Source organism: Stereum hirsutum, assembly GCF_000264905.1.
Source record: "Stereum hirsutum FP-91666 SS1 unplaced genomic scaffold STEHIscaffold_22, whole genome shotgun sequence".
Taxonomy (NCBI): Eukaryota; Fungi; Basidiomycota; class Agaricomycetes; order Russulales; family Stereaceae; genus Stereum; species Stereum hirsutum.
The window spans coordinates 139,309-152,959 of NW_006763152.1; the positions used below are offsets into that span (position 1 = coordinate 139,309).

The following is a 13,651-nucleotide window of genomic DNA, read 5'->3' on the forward strand; positions in this document are numbered from 1 at the left end:
AGGAAGCAGGTACGTGCTTAGTTTTTACTTTCTTCATCTGGTAGCCGTCCTTGAGGCTGACTGTCGTCGTCTGTTCTTCGGAAATTCAGAGGATCGCGCAGCTGAAGGAGCAGAAGAAAGTGACGAGCCCGAAGGCGTAAATTTGCTATGTCGTCGTCGTCGAAGGGAAGAGTTATGATCCTGTTTCCTACTCTATGTGATTTATACGGTACTATGGGACAATTGATACGGTATACTCGACTATTTGACTATAAGTGATATGGCTCGACAGACGGTCCTCATTCGGATTATGCAGAGCATAAAGTACGGTAGCAAGAAATCGTAAAACAGGGAATAGAATGTCTAATGAGCAGTGGCGAACGAGTCGATGAACCTCACAAAGGTGGCGGAGCGTTCTTCACCAGTCCGAGCTCCTTCCTTCTCTCTACCCTCGCCCTAACGGCCCAAAACGCGGACTGGTGCGTCTTACCGCCTCCTGGAAAACCGAGCTTGAAGCACCCCTCGAACACCTCCTTTGGTCTCGTGCTCTTCCCCTTAACAGGCAAACCCGACTCCGCGGGTGCTTTTCCTTCTCCCTCTCCCTCGTCCAGTTCCACCCATGCCCGAGTTAACTTGAATATCCCCTGTCCACCTCCACCCAAAGTACTCGTCTCACCCACAACACCCATTCCATCGGGTATATCCTCCATACAATGAAAGAATCCTCGCTCCGAACCTTCAAAAACCACATGATCAACCTCTCGAAGATCAAGCAGCCTTATATCCCGAGGCCGCTCCTTCTCATCCATAATCCCTCTCGCCTTCATCTGTGATGGTGCTCCCCTATCATTATCATTAGCTGCAGCAAGGTAGAATTGCGCCGTGTAGTCGTTTCGCAGCTGGTAAGATATCATCTCGTCGTATAGAGCCTGGTAATTCGGAAGTGGCATGGCTCGTGCAAGACCTGTGCCGAGAAAAGCGTCTTTGAGGAAGGGAAGACTCATATCGTATAGGTCGAAGTTCCCTGCGAAGATGGCGGCGGCGGGTATTCGATGGGCGTGGACATGGGGGTTCGAGCCTGCCGAACCAGAGGCTGAAGCGGATGTGGTCGCAGTCTTCGTCGCATCCGTCTGGGCATTCATGCCGATTTCGATAGCAGAAAGAGGTTCGGAATGGTCATGACCATTTAGTGGCAATGGTGGTGGTTGGAAGTCAGACTGCCATTGAGTCTGGGACTGAGACTGGGATTGCGAAAAGGATACGGGAAAAGAAGGATCCAGTTCTCCGGGGTCGGAGCGTGTCTCGACGATATCGGTGACGGTTTCTCCTTCAGCGTCCATCTCGGAGTTGTACCCTGTTGCTTGTGGTATTGGTGTGAGTTCCTTGGGTGTTGGTGTTGCCGCACGCTTCCTCGAGCGAGATTTAGGGTTTGCGGTGCGTTTGGAAGTGGTTTTGGGCGATGATTTGGGCGCAGTGGGTTTTATAACATTATTACGCTTTCGTTTGGGTTCAGGGGTGACGGGATCTGCTGTCTTCCGTTTTCGGCCATTTCTTAGAGGAGTTTGGGCCAAAGGTTTGGTTCTCATTTGCCGAACGGATTCTTCTGCAAAGAGGGAGGTGGTCAGACGTGTCGAACTTGGAGCAGTTGTAAGTAGACTCCTGACGAGTATGATTTGACTCGCGTGGATAGGAGCTTTGTGAGGATTGTAACGGGCGCCACAGCATCTGGGCCACATTACGGGCTCTGTCGCAGAGAGTAACCTTCAGGAGTACATTTGTGAAGACGCAAGAGGTGTACTCAAAGTTGGGTGGTGGGAGAGAGTAACGAGATGAATTCATAACTCACCGGCATAATCATCCGGGACAATCTCCTCGAGGAAACTATATTGCGAGGCTTTAGGACGCGGTACCATGCCGACATGACCCCAGAAATCATCAATCATCTCTTCTGACTCCACGAAGGACTCTGCAGGTTCCCATCTTGTTGGGTCGTCAAACAGTTTCAGATGCGTTGTCTATACAAGCACGAATGCTGAGAGAAAGGTGAGACGTACGAATTCTCCTCATTGCTGTATCCTTGCCACTAAGGTAATTGCATGGACGTCATCAGATACATTGCATGCTCATGATACGTCTGCTTCTGACATCCATACCTTCACTCGGTATTTCTGAAAGGAAACAACAGAAGTTAGCTACGTCTTGGCTGTACCGTTGTGGGAATCAAGACCGGCAAAGAGGCATACCCATAGCTTCTTAGAGTTATTCGGACCCGTCGTGAATACACAAGCTTTGAGTATTTTCTCTAGGATTATGAGCCGTAATTATAAGAGACCAAAAATTAGACTTCTAACCACGGACACATACCGACAGTATACTCATTCTCCTCAGTAACGGGTTCAGGACCTTTTTGAGCCATCGCGGTCGCAGGTCAAAGTAGCACAAGCAAAGCACAAGCGCGTTGTCACGAAGGAGATGTGACGCTATCCACGTGAACGTGACTAATGGTGGATTCCTCCGTAAAGGCTGTGTGGCGTCTGCAGCTTTCAGCGACGTCGTGGCGTTTTCCGTTTAGCAAGTTCGACAAGATCATCAACGACCTAGCTTCACTACTTGAGGATCCCACGACGGATGTAGGGTATGCCTGGACGAAACAATGACGAGCTGCCGCTGAAGATAGAGGAATTACGTCCCCCGACGTGGCTCCTAGAAGCCCACACTTCTGCGGATCTAGGTACTGTTCAACTTTGGTGTCTGCCTCTCAATGTGGAAGATTGACTGACCAAACGAAAACCACAGGGTATATTGGGTATTACCCCCCTCGACCAGATCAAGAGGAAGACATCCTCACCGAGGTCGCTGTCAAGAATGGGCTCGCTCTGCCTGCGTCCGTAGCGGTGCGTACAGGACTTGCTGCTGGACATACGGACCAGTTGGTGGTCATAATATTTACTGTGATTTTCTGTGCTTGTTCTAGGCGGAAACGTGGAGTGCACAAGCCATAGTCAAGGACAATCTTGCTTACGAAAATGCAGTGTCTGACCTTGAAGAGCTCATGAATCAAATATTTGCTAGGCGGGCAGAAGCCATCCCAGCGATTTCGTAGGTCTTTCCTTTCTATCATAACACATCATAGTGCAGTCTGTCAGTACAGGCTCTATCGTTGGTTTGTATGCTGGACTGTACCCGCTGTAGGGACGCCACACTACGCCTCGTGCCACACTCCTTTCACAGTGAACAATGCTCTTCGGATACTGACATTATCTTCTTGGCAGGCCTTCATCCTTCAAAATACCGTCGCGAGTTACTCTCAATGATGCGCGACGGACTCAGTGGTTCCGTGAACTCGCTGATTCTAAAGTACCACTCCAGAAATTAGGAAAGAGTGTTCCCCATGGAGCCAAGGGCCACGACTTGCTGGATCTTCTCTACACTCACGAGGTCGAAACTTCGCGAGCACTGTGGTTTCTGCGGGTGTTCGGGGCCAACGAGACGGTATAGGTCCTATGTTATGTTCCCTCGTCAGGAATCACTAATTATTTCGTAGGCTGGACAACGGACCAAACCTGGTTATGACCCAACTGGATATAGTGTCGAATGGGCGCACCTTGTTACAGGATATATGAAGAAACAGCTTGGAGAGATCAACCTCCCCAGTGCACCTCGTCCTGGCCTCAACATTAAGCAAATCTTCAAGGGTGTCCTGTCGGACCCTGAAAGTCGGGAGCGCTGGATCTCGCGCTTTGTGTATATGTGGGTGCTCTTGAATATGTAAGGTTGGCCATACGCTGACCAGCAGCATTAGCTTGAATCTGATGCGAAGCTTCTACTCCGAAGGTCTTGTTGACAATCGGACTTTCCTTTCGTGGTTGGTGCTACAGCTTGGCACATGTAATTTGGCGCAGGCAGGCTTCATGGCTCGGTTGGCAGACGAGTATCTGGACGGTATCCTGATCTGTCGGGCGTTAGCACGACCTTTCATCGACGCCTGTTTGACCAAGCTCAATGAAGTGAGTCTATCGTAGAGTGATAACCAAACAATCGTGTCTGATATCAAGAGTAGATCTATGCGTCGCCGACAAGGGAATACTTACCCAAGCTCGAGCTCATGCTGAAGACTTTTGTTCAGGTCCGTATCGTGATGTCATTTTCGCCTTTGGAGTGCATTGACATGGTCGTCATTTGCAGCGAGCATGTCTGGTACTTCCCGACGCCTTCATTAGTCCCCGGATGTGGATCACCCATAAACTCCTTCTGGACGAAATCTTCTCCTCTCAAGACGCCCAAGACCAAGAAATTCCAGATCCATCCACGAGTTATTTGAGAAATACACTATCTGGCCATTTTGATGACTTCAAGACGCGAAACGAAGCCATGCTTTTCCGGGACCTTCCTAAACGCGTACTCGCTCGTCTCTCAGAGGCTGTCACTGACGTTCTGGTATGCACTCGTTCACAAGTCTACCATCTTCTGCTAATTTCTATCTCATTTATTGCTTTAGCTCCTCAACTCCATCAGTATCTCCACCGACCTCGACACGTTTTCCTTCTTCGGCCCACAATTATCCGATGCTGTCTTTGCATCCAAGGTCGATCGGCTTCTCACATGGTCCGTGACTCCTCTCCAATACGGCGATCATCGTCCATACGCAGCCGTTACCCTTCTTCGGCGATGGCTTGATCGTGCCGGCGAACGTGCCACGCGTCGTGATTTCATCAGTCCACACGAAACTCTGCAGGATCTGTTGTTCCACTGGTTAGATGCATCTGAGGTGGCGGGGGAAGAGACGAATTTGATGGCCGTGGCGGTTCTGTTTGGGGAGTTGGTGAAGTGCGAGTTGTTTGAGTATGCGATTTATGTGCAGAGGTTGATTGCAAGGTGCGAGCAGGGCCTGTCGTATGCTGCGGTATGGGCACATTTATCTTCCGCACATCAGTGAGTGCCAAACTGACGGTGAATTTTATTGAAGGAATGTGGATCACGGCATCGGAACTTCTTGCGATGGATACCTCTGCATAAGTCAACCTCCTCCATCGTCACTCAGCGGAAGATTACGCTTCATGGCGTACGGGCACGCGAGACGCCTGAAGAGCAGACGGAGAAAGAGATACGGGGGGAAATACGTCTGCTCCTCCCGGACTTGTTCTCCGGTTCGTCCTCAAAATTTCATCCTGCTCCCCCGAATCGAAGCGTTCTCACTTATGATGTGCAGAGAATACGGACCTGCAAACGCTGATGGGACTCCCGGTCCCGCACTTGACAAGTTTCGCGACATTGCTCTCTGCACCGCGGTATGAGCAGGTCAGAGTAGTCAGGCAATGGCTGCTTCCGATATTGTTGAGGACATTGCCTTCGTGAGTTCGAAAATATTTTTGACAAAGGCAGGGGATGTGACCTGACCAGCACAAATTTAGGCGTCTTGCCGATCCCTTGACAGAAATCCAGGCTATCCGTTCTTACTGTATCACAGTAGAGCTCATGGCCCAGGTCAAATGTTATGGATCCATCATGGACGTGAGTGGTCTTCTTCGCATTCGTCTTGTTCTAAAAGCTCAACAAGAATTCCTTATCATAGCTAGGCATCACACTCCTCGAATCAACCACCTCACAAGGTCTCCTGACTGTACTGATTGAGACGTTCCGTAGATATCTCGCGATATGGGCTAGCATGAACGTCCTGAAGAGGATCGGGGAGGCTCTCGCTGTGACACACAACTTGTTCAAGAGTCGTGGGATCGTCTCGAGACGCTTGTTGATGCTCATGATGGATATCGATCATAATAGGATTCTGGACCCGACGGTTCGCAAGTCCGTGGAGGCAGAGTTTGCCACATTCGCGCAGGTACGGGAAATGCGCTTTTCATGTGTTCATTGACTGAGACCGTGTTTCGCAGGCCCTACATCCTCCGGATGAGCACCCACGAGTCGTACCCACCCACCTCCAAGAGATTCTGCTGCTTCCGAATGACACGCGACCAGATGCTGCCGCCACACTAGCAAACAGTTTATGGTTTACTTACCGTACTGCCTCTGACTGGGGTTGGAGAGTCTGGGACAACACATTTGCCAGCTTACGGCTCAAACCGACAGTACCGTTCGATACAGCTACGGCCCGCGCGCGATCGTTCTGTTATGCTAATTTCCTCCTCTACGTCGACCAGCACCTTCCAAACGGCCTTGACGAACACGTCTTCAACTGGTTTAACGGACCTGGGATCTCGGAGCTTATAGCCGTCGACGCGGAGGCCTGGGACTGCATCACCGTAACGCTACTCTACCTCGCAGTGAACGGCGCCATGTCGACCGCTACCATACTGAAGGGTTTAGTATATCCTCTGTGGCAGCTGGCGCTCAAACCACCCGTACCGGGAACGTTGCAAGCCAAATCCCAACCCTCAGAAGTCTACCTCCGTGCCGCGCATGACATCTTCGCCCGCCTTCTCCTACACACGGACGGTACATCCGATGGCATCCCACCCACCGATTTCATCGAATGCCAACGCATCCGCACCCGAAGAGCCGACGTCTTCCAGGAGCCACATCTCTCGTTACTCGTTTCGAACATACCAGTTCTCGTTTTCTTGGAAAAGAGCGAGCATATTCCCGAGGATCTGCGGATGACGTCTGGAGATATTAGGAGTCAAGTCTGTGCAGTGACGGAGTTCAGGCAGGGGATCTATAGGAATTTGGATATGGCGAGAGACGCGTTCGAGACTTTAGTACAGTATGACACTTTGGAAGAGAGTTTGTTGGAGCCGCTCATGGATGCCTTGAGGTTAATCTTGAATGTGGCGCGCACTAGTAGGTTCTATCATCATTTGACTTCGATGCGTCTCATTCACATCATGCTCGTAATAGATACCGCCGCCATAGGCTCCTCGGAGTGGCTAGACACGTCATCTCTGCTCAGTCCTTGGAAGCTTGCTGCAACTGCCATCGAGGTTCAATTCACGCTAAAACAGATGGGCGAACGGCTCGCGCTTGGAACACCACATACGCATGGAAAGACGAAGGTCGATCGACTTATCGCACAGTTTCTGCACCATCATATGTCGACAGAGGAGGCAGACTTCGTTGCAGATATGGCTAGGGGTGTCGGGCCTACGATCGTTAGCAAGGTGTGTGCTTACTATGGTGAACGAGCCCACATAGTTAATTGGTCCATCAGTTTGTCAATATGGGCCTATGGTGCATTGCCGAGACTCTGAAGAATGCCAGTGCCCCCCTCAGCACAGAGACCGTACAAGAGGTTATCGATGTTGCAAGCGAGCAATTACGCTTGCTCGCTCATGTTGTAGAGCCTGTCCGCGATGATCCTCTCAAGATCCCTTCCATGGACTTCCAAACTCAGGACGAATTCTTTGCGGCGCTGACAAATAAGATGGAAGCCCTGGACGCCCTCGTCTCCAGCTCCGTCAAGGGGACGTGCGACATGGCACCTCAGCTGATTACGCATGGGGCCGTTTTGATGGCGAGGTTGTTGCAGTTCAACTTGGGGTTCAAGGGTGTGTGGACGCCGAAGACGAGGGATATGAGCAGTCGGATGTGTGTCTCGGTATTTCGTCTTGCTTTGGTGGGCAGTTTTATGGTATCTTATCCAGCGCATCTTCGCTCATAATGCCCTTCACACAGGCCCACGGAGCGGGAGACTTCTTAGACCAAGTCGCTTTTCCACTGTTCTTGGATACCTTCTGCTACCTCCTAGACGGTGCGTAGAGCTGATAGTCGGTCTGACCATATCTAATTTCACTTTGATACAGAGATCGCCAACGACACAAAATCTAACAACTCTGACCTCTTCCGTAACTATCCCAAGATCGCCATCATGGACCTCCCACCCGACATGCCTGCTGAATATCGCCAACAACTTCGTGCTCTTCTGCCCTTCCTCCCTCCGAACGAAGTCGTAGCCGATATCGCCTTCGCTACTCGTGATGCCGCCGGTAACATCATCACGGGCAGTGCTGTTCAAAACCGACCCTGGGAATGGACCGAATATCTCGGCGGCCAGCCCGCAGACGAGAACGAAGACCATCATCGTAGCGACGCCATTAGGAACTCAGCATCCCTTTCGCTGGACCTATTCAACGCCAGGCCTACAGGAGAACCCATCGTACCCTATGTACCAACAACAGGAGATTCGAAGGTCGAGGCGAGCATCCGATCATTCCAGGATGACATGTACAGCGACAGTCTCTTCGCACGAGACTGGCGCGAAACGCGGATGAGCAACCTACATGACAGCACCGGGTCGGGAGGGAACCGTAGTGGAAGAGGAGAAGGAGACGACGAGCTTGGTCCTCTACCGACTTTCCACGGTTCTTCGCGGCGCGGTTCGCCTTCAGCTTCCTCTGGTCGTTCTCGGTCGGCTCATCCGTCCGGGACTTCATCGCGCCTGCAGAGCCCGTCGTTCCAAACTTTGGCAGCGCTCAATGGAGGCAGCACGTCTACTACTGCGAGCGATACTGAGTCACATGCGCAGTCGCATGGAGGAGGAACGGCGTCGAGTGCGACTATCGGGAGTGGCAAGGGGAAGAGAGCAGGGAAGAGAAAGGCTGAAGCAGCTGCAGATTCAGATATTGAGTTCGTGGATGATGCGGGGCCGGTTGCACCGCCGCCTAAGAAGGGAAAGGGAAAAGCTCCTCCGAAGACGAAGGCGAAGAAACGGTAGATAGATCTCATGGACGATGTCTAGCTCGACAAGTGATGGTACAGGATAGATTGTTTTCAGTTCATGTCTCGTCTTCTAAGTTATTGTTTTACATTCTTCTTCCCTTTGTTATGCTACCACATGCTGTATGAATTCATGATCATCACGCCACATCCGATGAAAACGCGTCTCGCAAACCTACGATATTGAATGTATCGTCCGTAGTAACACATCACATGTGCGATAACATCAGGACGAAAAGGGAAGAAAGAATCTGAGCTCTACATCCCATCACGAAAGCGACCGTGCCAGTGGGCACTCGGAACAGAACAAAAGTCCCAATAGAAGGCTTCAATTCATCCATTCCCTACACGTCTCCTTCAACCACTTGATACGCCTCGCGAACTCCACTTCCACTCTCCCCTTGCGCCCACGTCCCTCATCTGAAATTTGCTTCGAAGCCGTCGCATGCTCATTGTCGTCCGTTCCAAGCATCTCGAGCTTACGGATGGCCAAGACGCATGTCTCGCTCTTGAACCTCGCACTCAGCCTCTTGCGTATAGCGTTCTAAGATTGTCGTGATGTTTGTGCCACACACCGCACGTGCCACCCAAACTCGTCAGATCCCAAAATCCTAAACAGCAAGTCTGCTGAGAAAAGAAAATACGGCACTCACAGTCACGCTCATCGGATATCCCCTCGACACATCTACATCCGTTCCATTCCCATACCGTTCTCCCCACACCAGACTTGCCGCACCTCCGCCTTCTGTCACCATGGAATGCAACTTGGCACTAGGCTTGGTCATCGGCGTAGAAGCTTTACCACCAGTATGAGCAGCAGTACCGAGCGAGCCATAAGAATCAAGCCAGAGTTCCCAGATGCATTCGTCCCAGTCAGCGGCTCTCGAAAGGGGCGGAAAGAATCGTTCGGTGCACCAGAAAGGGTATGAGCGAGGGAGAAGGATGGGGGAGAGTGTGTTGAAGGGATACGAGTGTGCTGAGGGTATCGAGCTCGTGGTAAATTTTGCTAAGATAGGTCTCGAGGACGAGTGTATTGTATGCGATGCCCCGGGACTGACGGGTAGGGAGAGGCTCGATAAGGGAGCTGGGACAAGGAGGACGTTTGAAGTTGGAGCAAAAAGACGAGCGAGATTCAGGAGGGCGTTGGATGAATATGAATTACGCGAGTCGATATGTATGACGTGTATCTTGAGGAAAGTGGCGAGCGTCAAGTCGGATGAAAGCCGGTGGGCGATGATCTTTGAGAATGTCGAGGTTGGAGAATGTGCGACGATCACCAGAGAGATCGGGGCTGGTAGAAGAGCAATCATGTACAGTATAAAGCTATCATCTAGATAAGGATAAAAGGGTAACGGACTGACCATTCCATGACCTTGCCCAATGCTTCAGGTGGTTGACTGAAGTGCGGTTTGAGAGTTCGTTGATGTGCATCCACGCGCACGCAGTGATAGCATTTGTGTCGATGACCCCAGAAGAAGAACCGGCCGCAAAATAAGGATGAAACCCGTCAGGTACAGGCCGCACAGACGTGAGCTTGAAAAGCTTGTCATCCGTGGAGAGGAAATCGAGGTGCGAAGGCGCGGCTACACGGAAGAGGACGCGATGAACACCAAGAAAAAGGAAAGACACCTGGAATGAAAAAAAAGGTAGCATACCTCCATGAAACATCATTCTCGTCACTATCTCAGCGTATATCTTCTTCGTAAACAGAATCACTGACAGAAAGCAGTACCCCCAGATAAGCCAAGTCCACCACGAGCGATGGTGAGACCGTTTCGAGAGCCCGACCCAGCTGCTGACTGTCCAGGCAAAGGTTCTAGAAGTCGGAGCAGCAGCAAAGGATATATCTGAAAGCTTCGCAAGTCGAGAGGTGCGGAGTCGCTGTTGTGTATGTCTTGACGAGATGTGCGATTGGTAGCTGGCGGATGCGGATATTGACTTGAGGTTCGAGGATGAGGAAGATTGAGACTGAAAGCGAAAAGTGGGAAGAGAGACGGAGGGGTCCATGAGGGCTCCAAGTATAATATTTACACAGGATTCAGAAGTCGTGAGGATGCTTTCTTTTGTTGGTAAGCGTGTTGTAGCGTGTTGGCAAGCCTATCGAACAAGCTACGTGAAAGTTCGTGTGGGCCGTTTGTGCATGGACACTCTAGAGATGCCACTGAGATTACGGATAATTAGTCCGCCAAAGAGCCTTCTGTATAAGCCGCTAGACCAGATAGTATCCGAGGCTTGTAAGACTGCGTATTTTTGAATCGGATGGTGGTGGTCGTGAGCAAGCCTGTGGAAGGATGTTAGCTGACTAAGCTTCAACGTTCTCCAAGAGTGTTGTGTGGCGCGAGTGTGGCCCATACCCTATCTCCTCCTATCTCGTTACCAGGGTGAACTTTGGCTCTTGAACACGACCTTGTTCGTCGCGCTACCTCCTACGTTTCCGCCCAGCGTCATTCACAGCAAGTACATTTCTACACGGACGCGTTTGCTGTTGATCTACAAGTAGTATGCACTGACCCGGCTTATTTGGTACCAATCGACCTGGTTGCTAGATGTCAAACAACGGCAGTAGAGAGCCCACTCTCGGAGAGTATGAGGCCTTCCTCAAAGTTTTCGTCACTTGCTCAGTCAGTGATGAACGAGACGTTTTCTTCCACTCTCCAATGGCCGGTAAAACCCCGCCATGGTCCGGTTCCAGCGCGGAAAAGCTTATTCAGAAGTTCTGCGAGGGAAGGAAGGAGGACCGATATGTCTACACCGAGCCCACAGAAGGGCACAGTGAAGATGAACAGAAGTACAAGGGTACGCTGCTTATTGAAAGCTCCGTGTCGTGCTCGCGTTCGTCTCTGAACCGTACTAACTCCTTGCATTTCCGTGTAGAGATAGAGCTTTGGGTCGCAGGGACGCGTAACCTTCGAGGCGCATTTCTCCATGAGATGAGGCCCGAAAAATTCCCCAAAAAAGAACCACGTCCCTCTGAAATTGATCCCTACGCTCGCCCATTAGAACGCGGCACCGTCGCTACCGCCTTCCTTACGTTCCCCCCTGTGCTGTCCCTTTCCTTGGGTCGACTAATCGAAAAACGTATCATGCGCCGCGGCCGCGACGGAAAGGTGGGTTTCTTCGATACAAAACATCGTGTCAGTAGGTCTTACAATATTTTTCTTCAAAATAGATCGTGGATCGTTTTGAGTATCCCGTCCACCTCGACATGACCGAGTTTCTCGCATTGTCTGCGCCTTCCTCTCCTCCCCTCAACTATCGCCTCTTCGGCGTTTTGGTACACCAGGGGAACGACCAGACCACAGCGTTTGTCAGGCAAGGCCGGGATGACTTGTGGCTACGATACGAAAATGGGCTCGTCGCACCGGTGTCTTCGATACGGGAGGTCACTCAAGATAATTTTGGTGGTTCACGGAGAAGTAAGACTGCGATGCATCTGATGTATATAAGGGAGGATTCGATAGATGAATTCTTCGCAGAGAAAGATAGTACGTCTCTTCCTCCTTCGATGCAATGCTTCGTAGAAGCGACACCTCGTGCGTGTCGATGTTTAACACAGTGCGGCTAATGCCATCACTTTAGGGCGATGCTGTCAGCATTGCGGATTGAAGGCCACAACGGCATGCTCGAAATGCAAGACTGCAAGATATTGTTCACCCGAACATCAAGCAGTGGATTGGCCAGATCATAAGAAAGTTTGCACGCGCATCACACCACGCATCAGTGCGTTACTCGTTAAACTGAAGAGTTTCGGGTTCTGGACCTTGCTCCTACTCGTGTATATCGCGGCTTTCTTTTTCTTCTTTCAGAGCTGAACATACGGCATCAGCTTGGTTGTGATGTGCAATTTTATGTGTTTGCAGATCGTATTTTGATGAGATGCACTCTGTATCTGTCCTGACGTTCAGCTTCTTCGGTGCATCCGGTCATCTGAAGGATGAAGCACTGGACTCCGGCTAGTTAGCCTCGGAGCGCCCTACTTACTGGTGCTCTACCTGTGCGCTGTATGACTGAAGACATCGCCATCTGTACGCGATGGGTTCTCCGGGCTGGTGAGAAGGCATAAATACTCTTACAATTCGAAGGACGAGGACATCTGTACGCCTGGATCGATCCTTCCGCCCTTCAACAATGGACAGACTCCACTTCAAGGTCTTAATACTCTTCCTTGTGTGCGCTTTTGTCGGGTCCGCTATGGGTCTCTTCGCCCCGATACAGAGTCCTGCCTTGTCTCCGCCTCTTGACGTCTCGTTATCGTCCTTCGTTCCCGCCGTGAAAGGAACTCATGTACGTATCATCAGATTCTAAACATCATAGAGTAACTCAAGCTGATCAAATCGAATATACCAAAAGCTCGCAGGCAGCGTAGACATCCAAGGACGTGGTCGGTCTTTCATCCCCTTCAGCCTTTCCATGCACGTATATAAACGCTGATCCATTCCATTCTCAAGCCGCCACCAGAACTCATAAGATCGCAGCCGTCACGCCCAAACCTGCGGCTCAGACCGTCAAACCCGTCGTCGCTCCACCGACCATCAAGCCCGAGTCTTTCACCACTCATTCTCAGCCTCAACCGACTATCAACACCGCCTCCGCTGAGAGTGAGAGTCAGTCCGCCGCTGCGAAGGGAGTAGATGGGACCAATACTCCTGCTGCTACGAACGGAGGTCCCGTCCCCATCGTTCCTGTACAAGAGAACGCAGAGTCTGATGGGGAATCGACGTCGAGAACAATCAGGATCATAATGGGGTTGGGTGTCTTGAATTTGGCTATAGGCATGATATTGTGTGGGATTGGAGTGTATGTGTGTGTCAAGAGGAGAAAAGATGGCGAGCGGGAGATGGAGGGAGGGGCGGCGTATGCGCAGGTGGAGAATATGAAGGCGGGAGAAACGGTGTTTGATGCAAAGTATGAGTCTCACGAGGAGCAGGTTTGACCAATGTACTGTATGTGTCAACTTTCTGGGGTATGACTGGGCGGCTGAGTAGTGTCTTGTGGGGGAGCC

General features: G+C 51.1%; 3 protein-coding genes across 3 annotated transcripts; 2 read left to right on the plus strand and 1 right to left on the minus strand.

The window, feature by feature from the left end:
* Positions 1 to 374: 374 nt before the first annotated feature.
* On the minus strand, positions 375 to 2,396 carry STEHIDRAFT_143031 (uncharacterized protein; the record flags this gene model as incomplete). Its single annotated transcript, XM_007310846.1, has 6 exons — positions 375 to 1,582; positions 1,826 to 1,959; positions 2,034 to 2,062; positions 2,133 to 2,147; positions 2,223 to 2,281; positions 2,344 to 2,396. Coding segments are annotated over 6 exons (1,498 nt in total), but the record flags the coding sequence as incomplete, so codon positions are not given.
* Positions 2,397 to 2,616: 220 nt separating this feature from the next.
* Positions 2,617 to 8,793, plus strand: STEHIDRAFT_172915 (uncharacterized protein; the record flags this gene model as incomplete). The annotated part of the gene is made up of 18 exons (XM_007310847.1): positions 2,617 to 2,710; positions 2,776 to 2,873; positions 2,954 to 3,078; positions 3,252 to 3,471; positions 3,524 to 3,729; positions 3,782 to 3,986; positions 4,040 to 4,105; positions 4,165 to 4,416; positions 4,478 to 4,882; positions 4,946 to 5,126; positions 5,189 to 5,330; positions 5,391 to 5,490; positions 5,552 to 5,818; positions 5,871 to 6,777; positions 6,835 to 7,094; positions 7,145 to 7,549; positions 7,609 to 7,684; positions 7,737 to 8,793. 18 exons carry the CDS (start codon positions 2,617 to 2,619, stop codon positions 8,645 to 8,647), a joined length of 4,920 nt encoding a protein of 1,639 aa, XP_007310909.1. The 3' UTR covers positions 8,648 to 8,793.
* A 2,513-nt stretch (positions 8,794 to 11,306) lies between these two features.
* On the plus strand, positions 11,307 to 13,582 carry STEHIDRAFT_163174 (uncharacterized protein; the record flags this gene model as incomplete). Its single annotated transcript, XM_007310848.1, has 4 exons — positions 11,307 to 11,445; positions 11,524 to 11,756; positions 11,819 to 12,134; positions 13,098 to 13,582. The coding sequence occupies 4 exons, from the start codon at positions 11,307 to 11,309 to the stop codon at positions 13,580 to 13,582; spliced, it is 1,173 nt and encodes a 390-aa protein (XP_007310910.1).
* Positions 13,583 to 13,651: the final 69 nt, after the last annotated feature.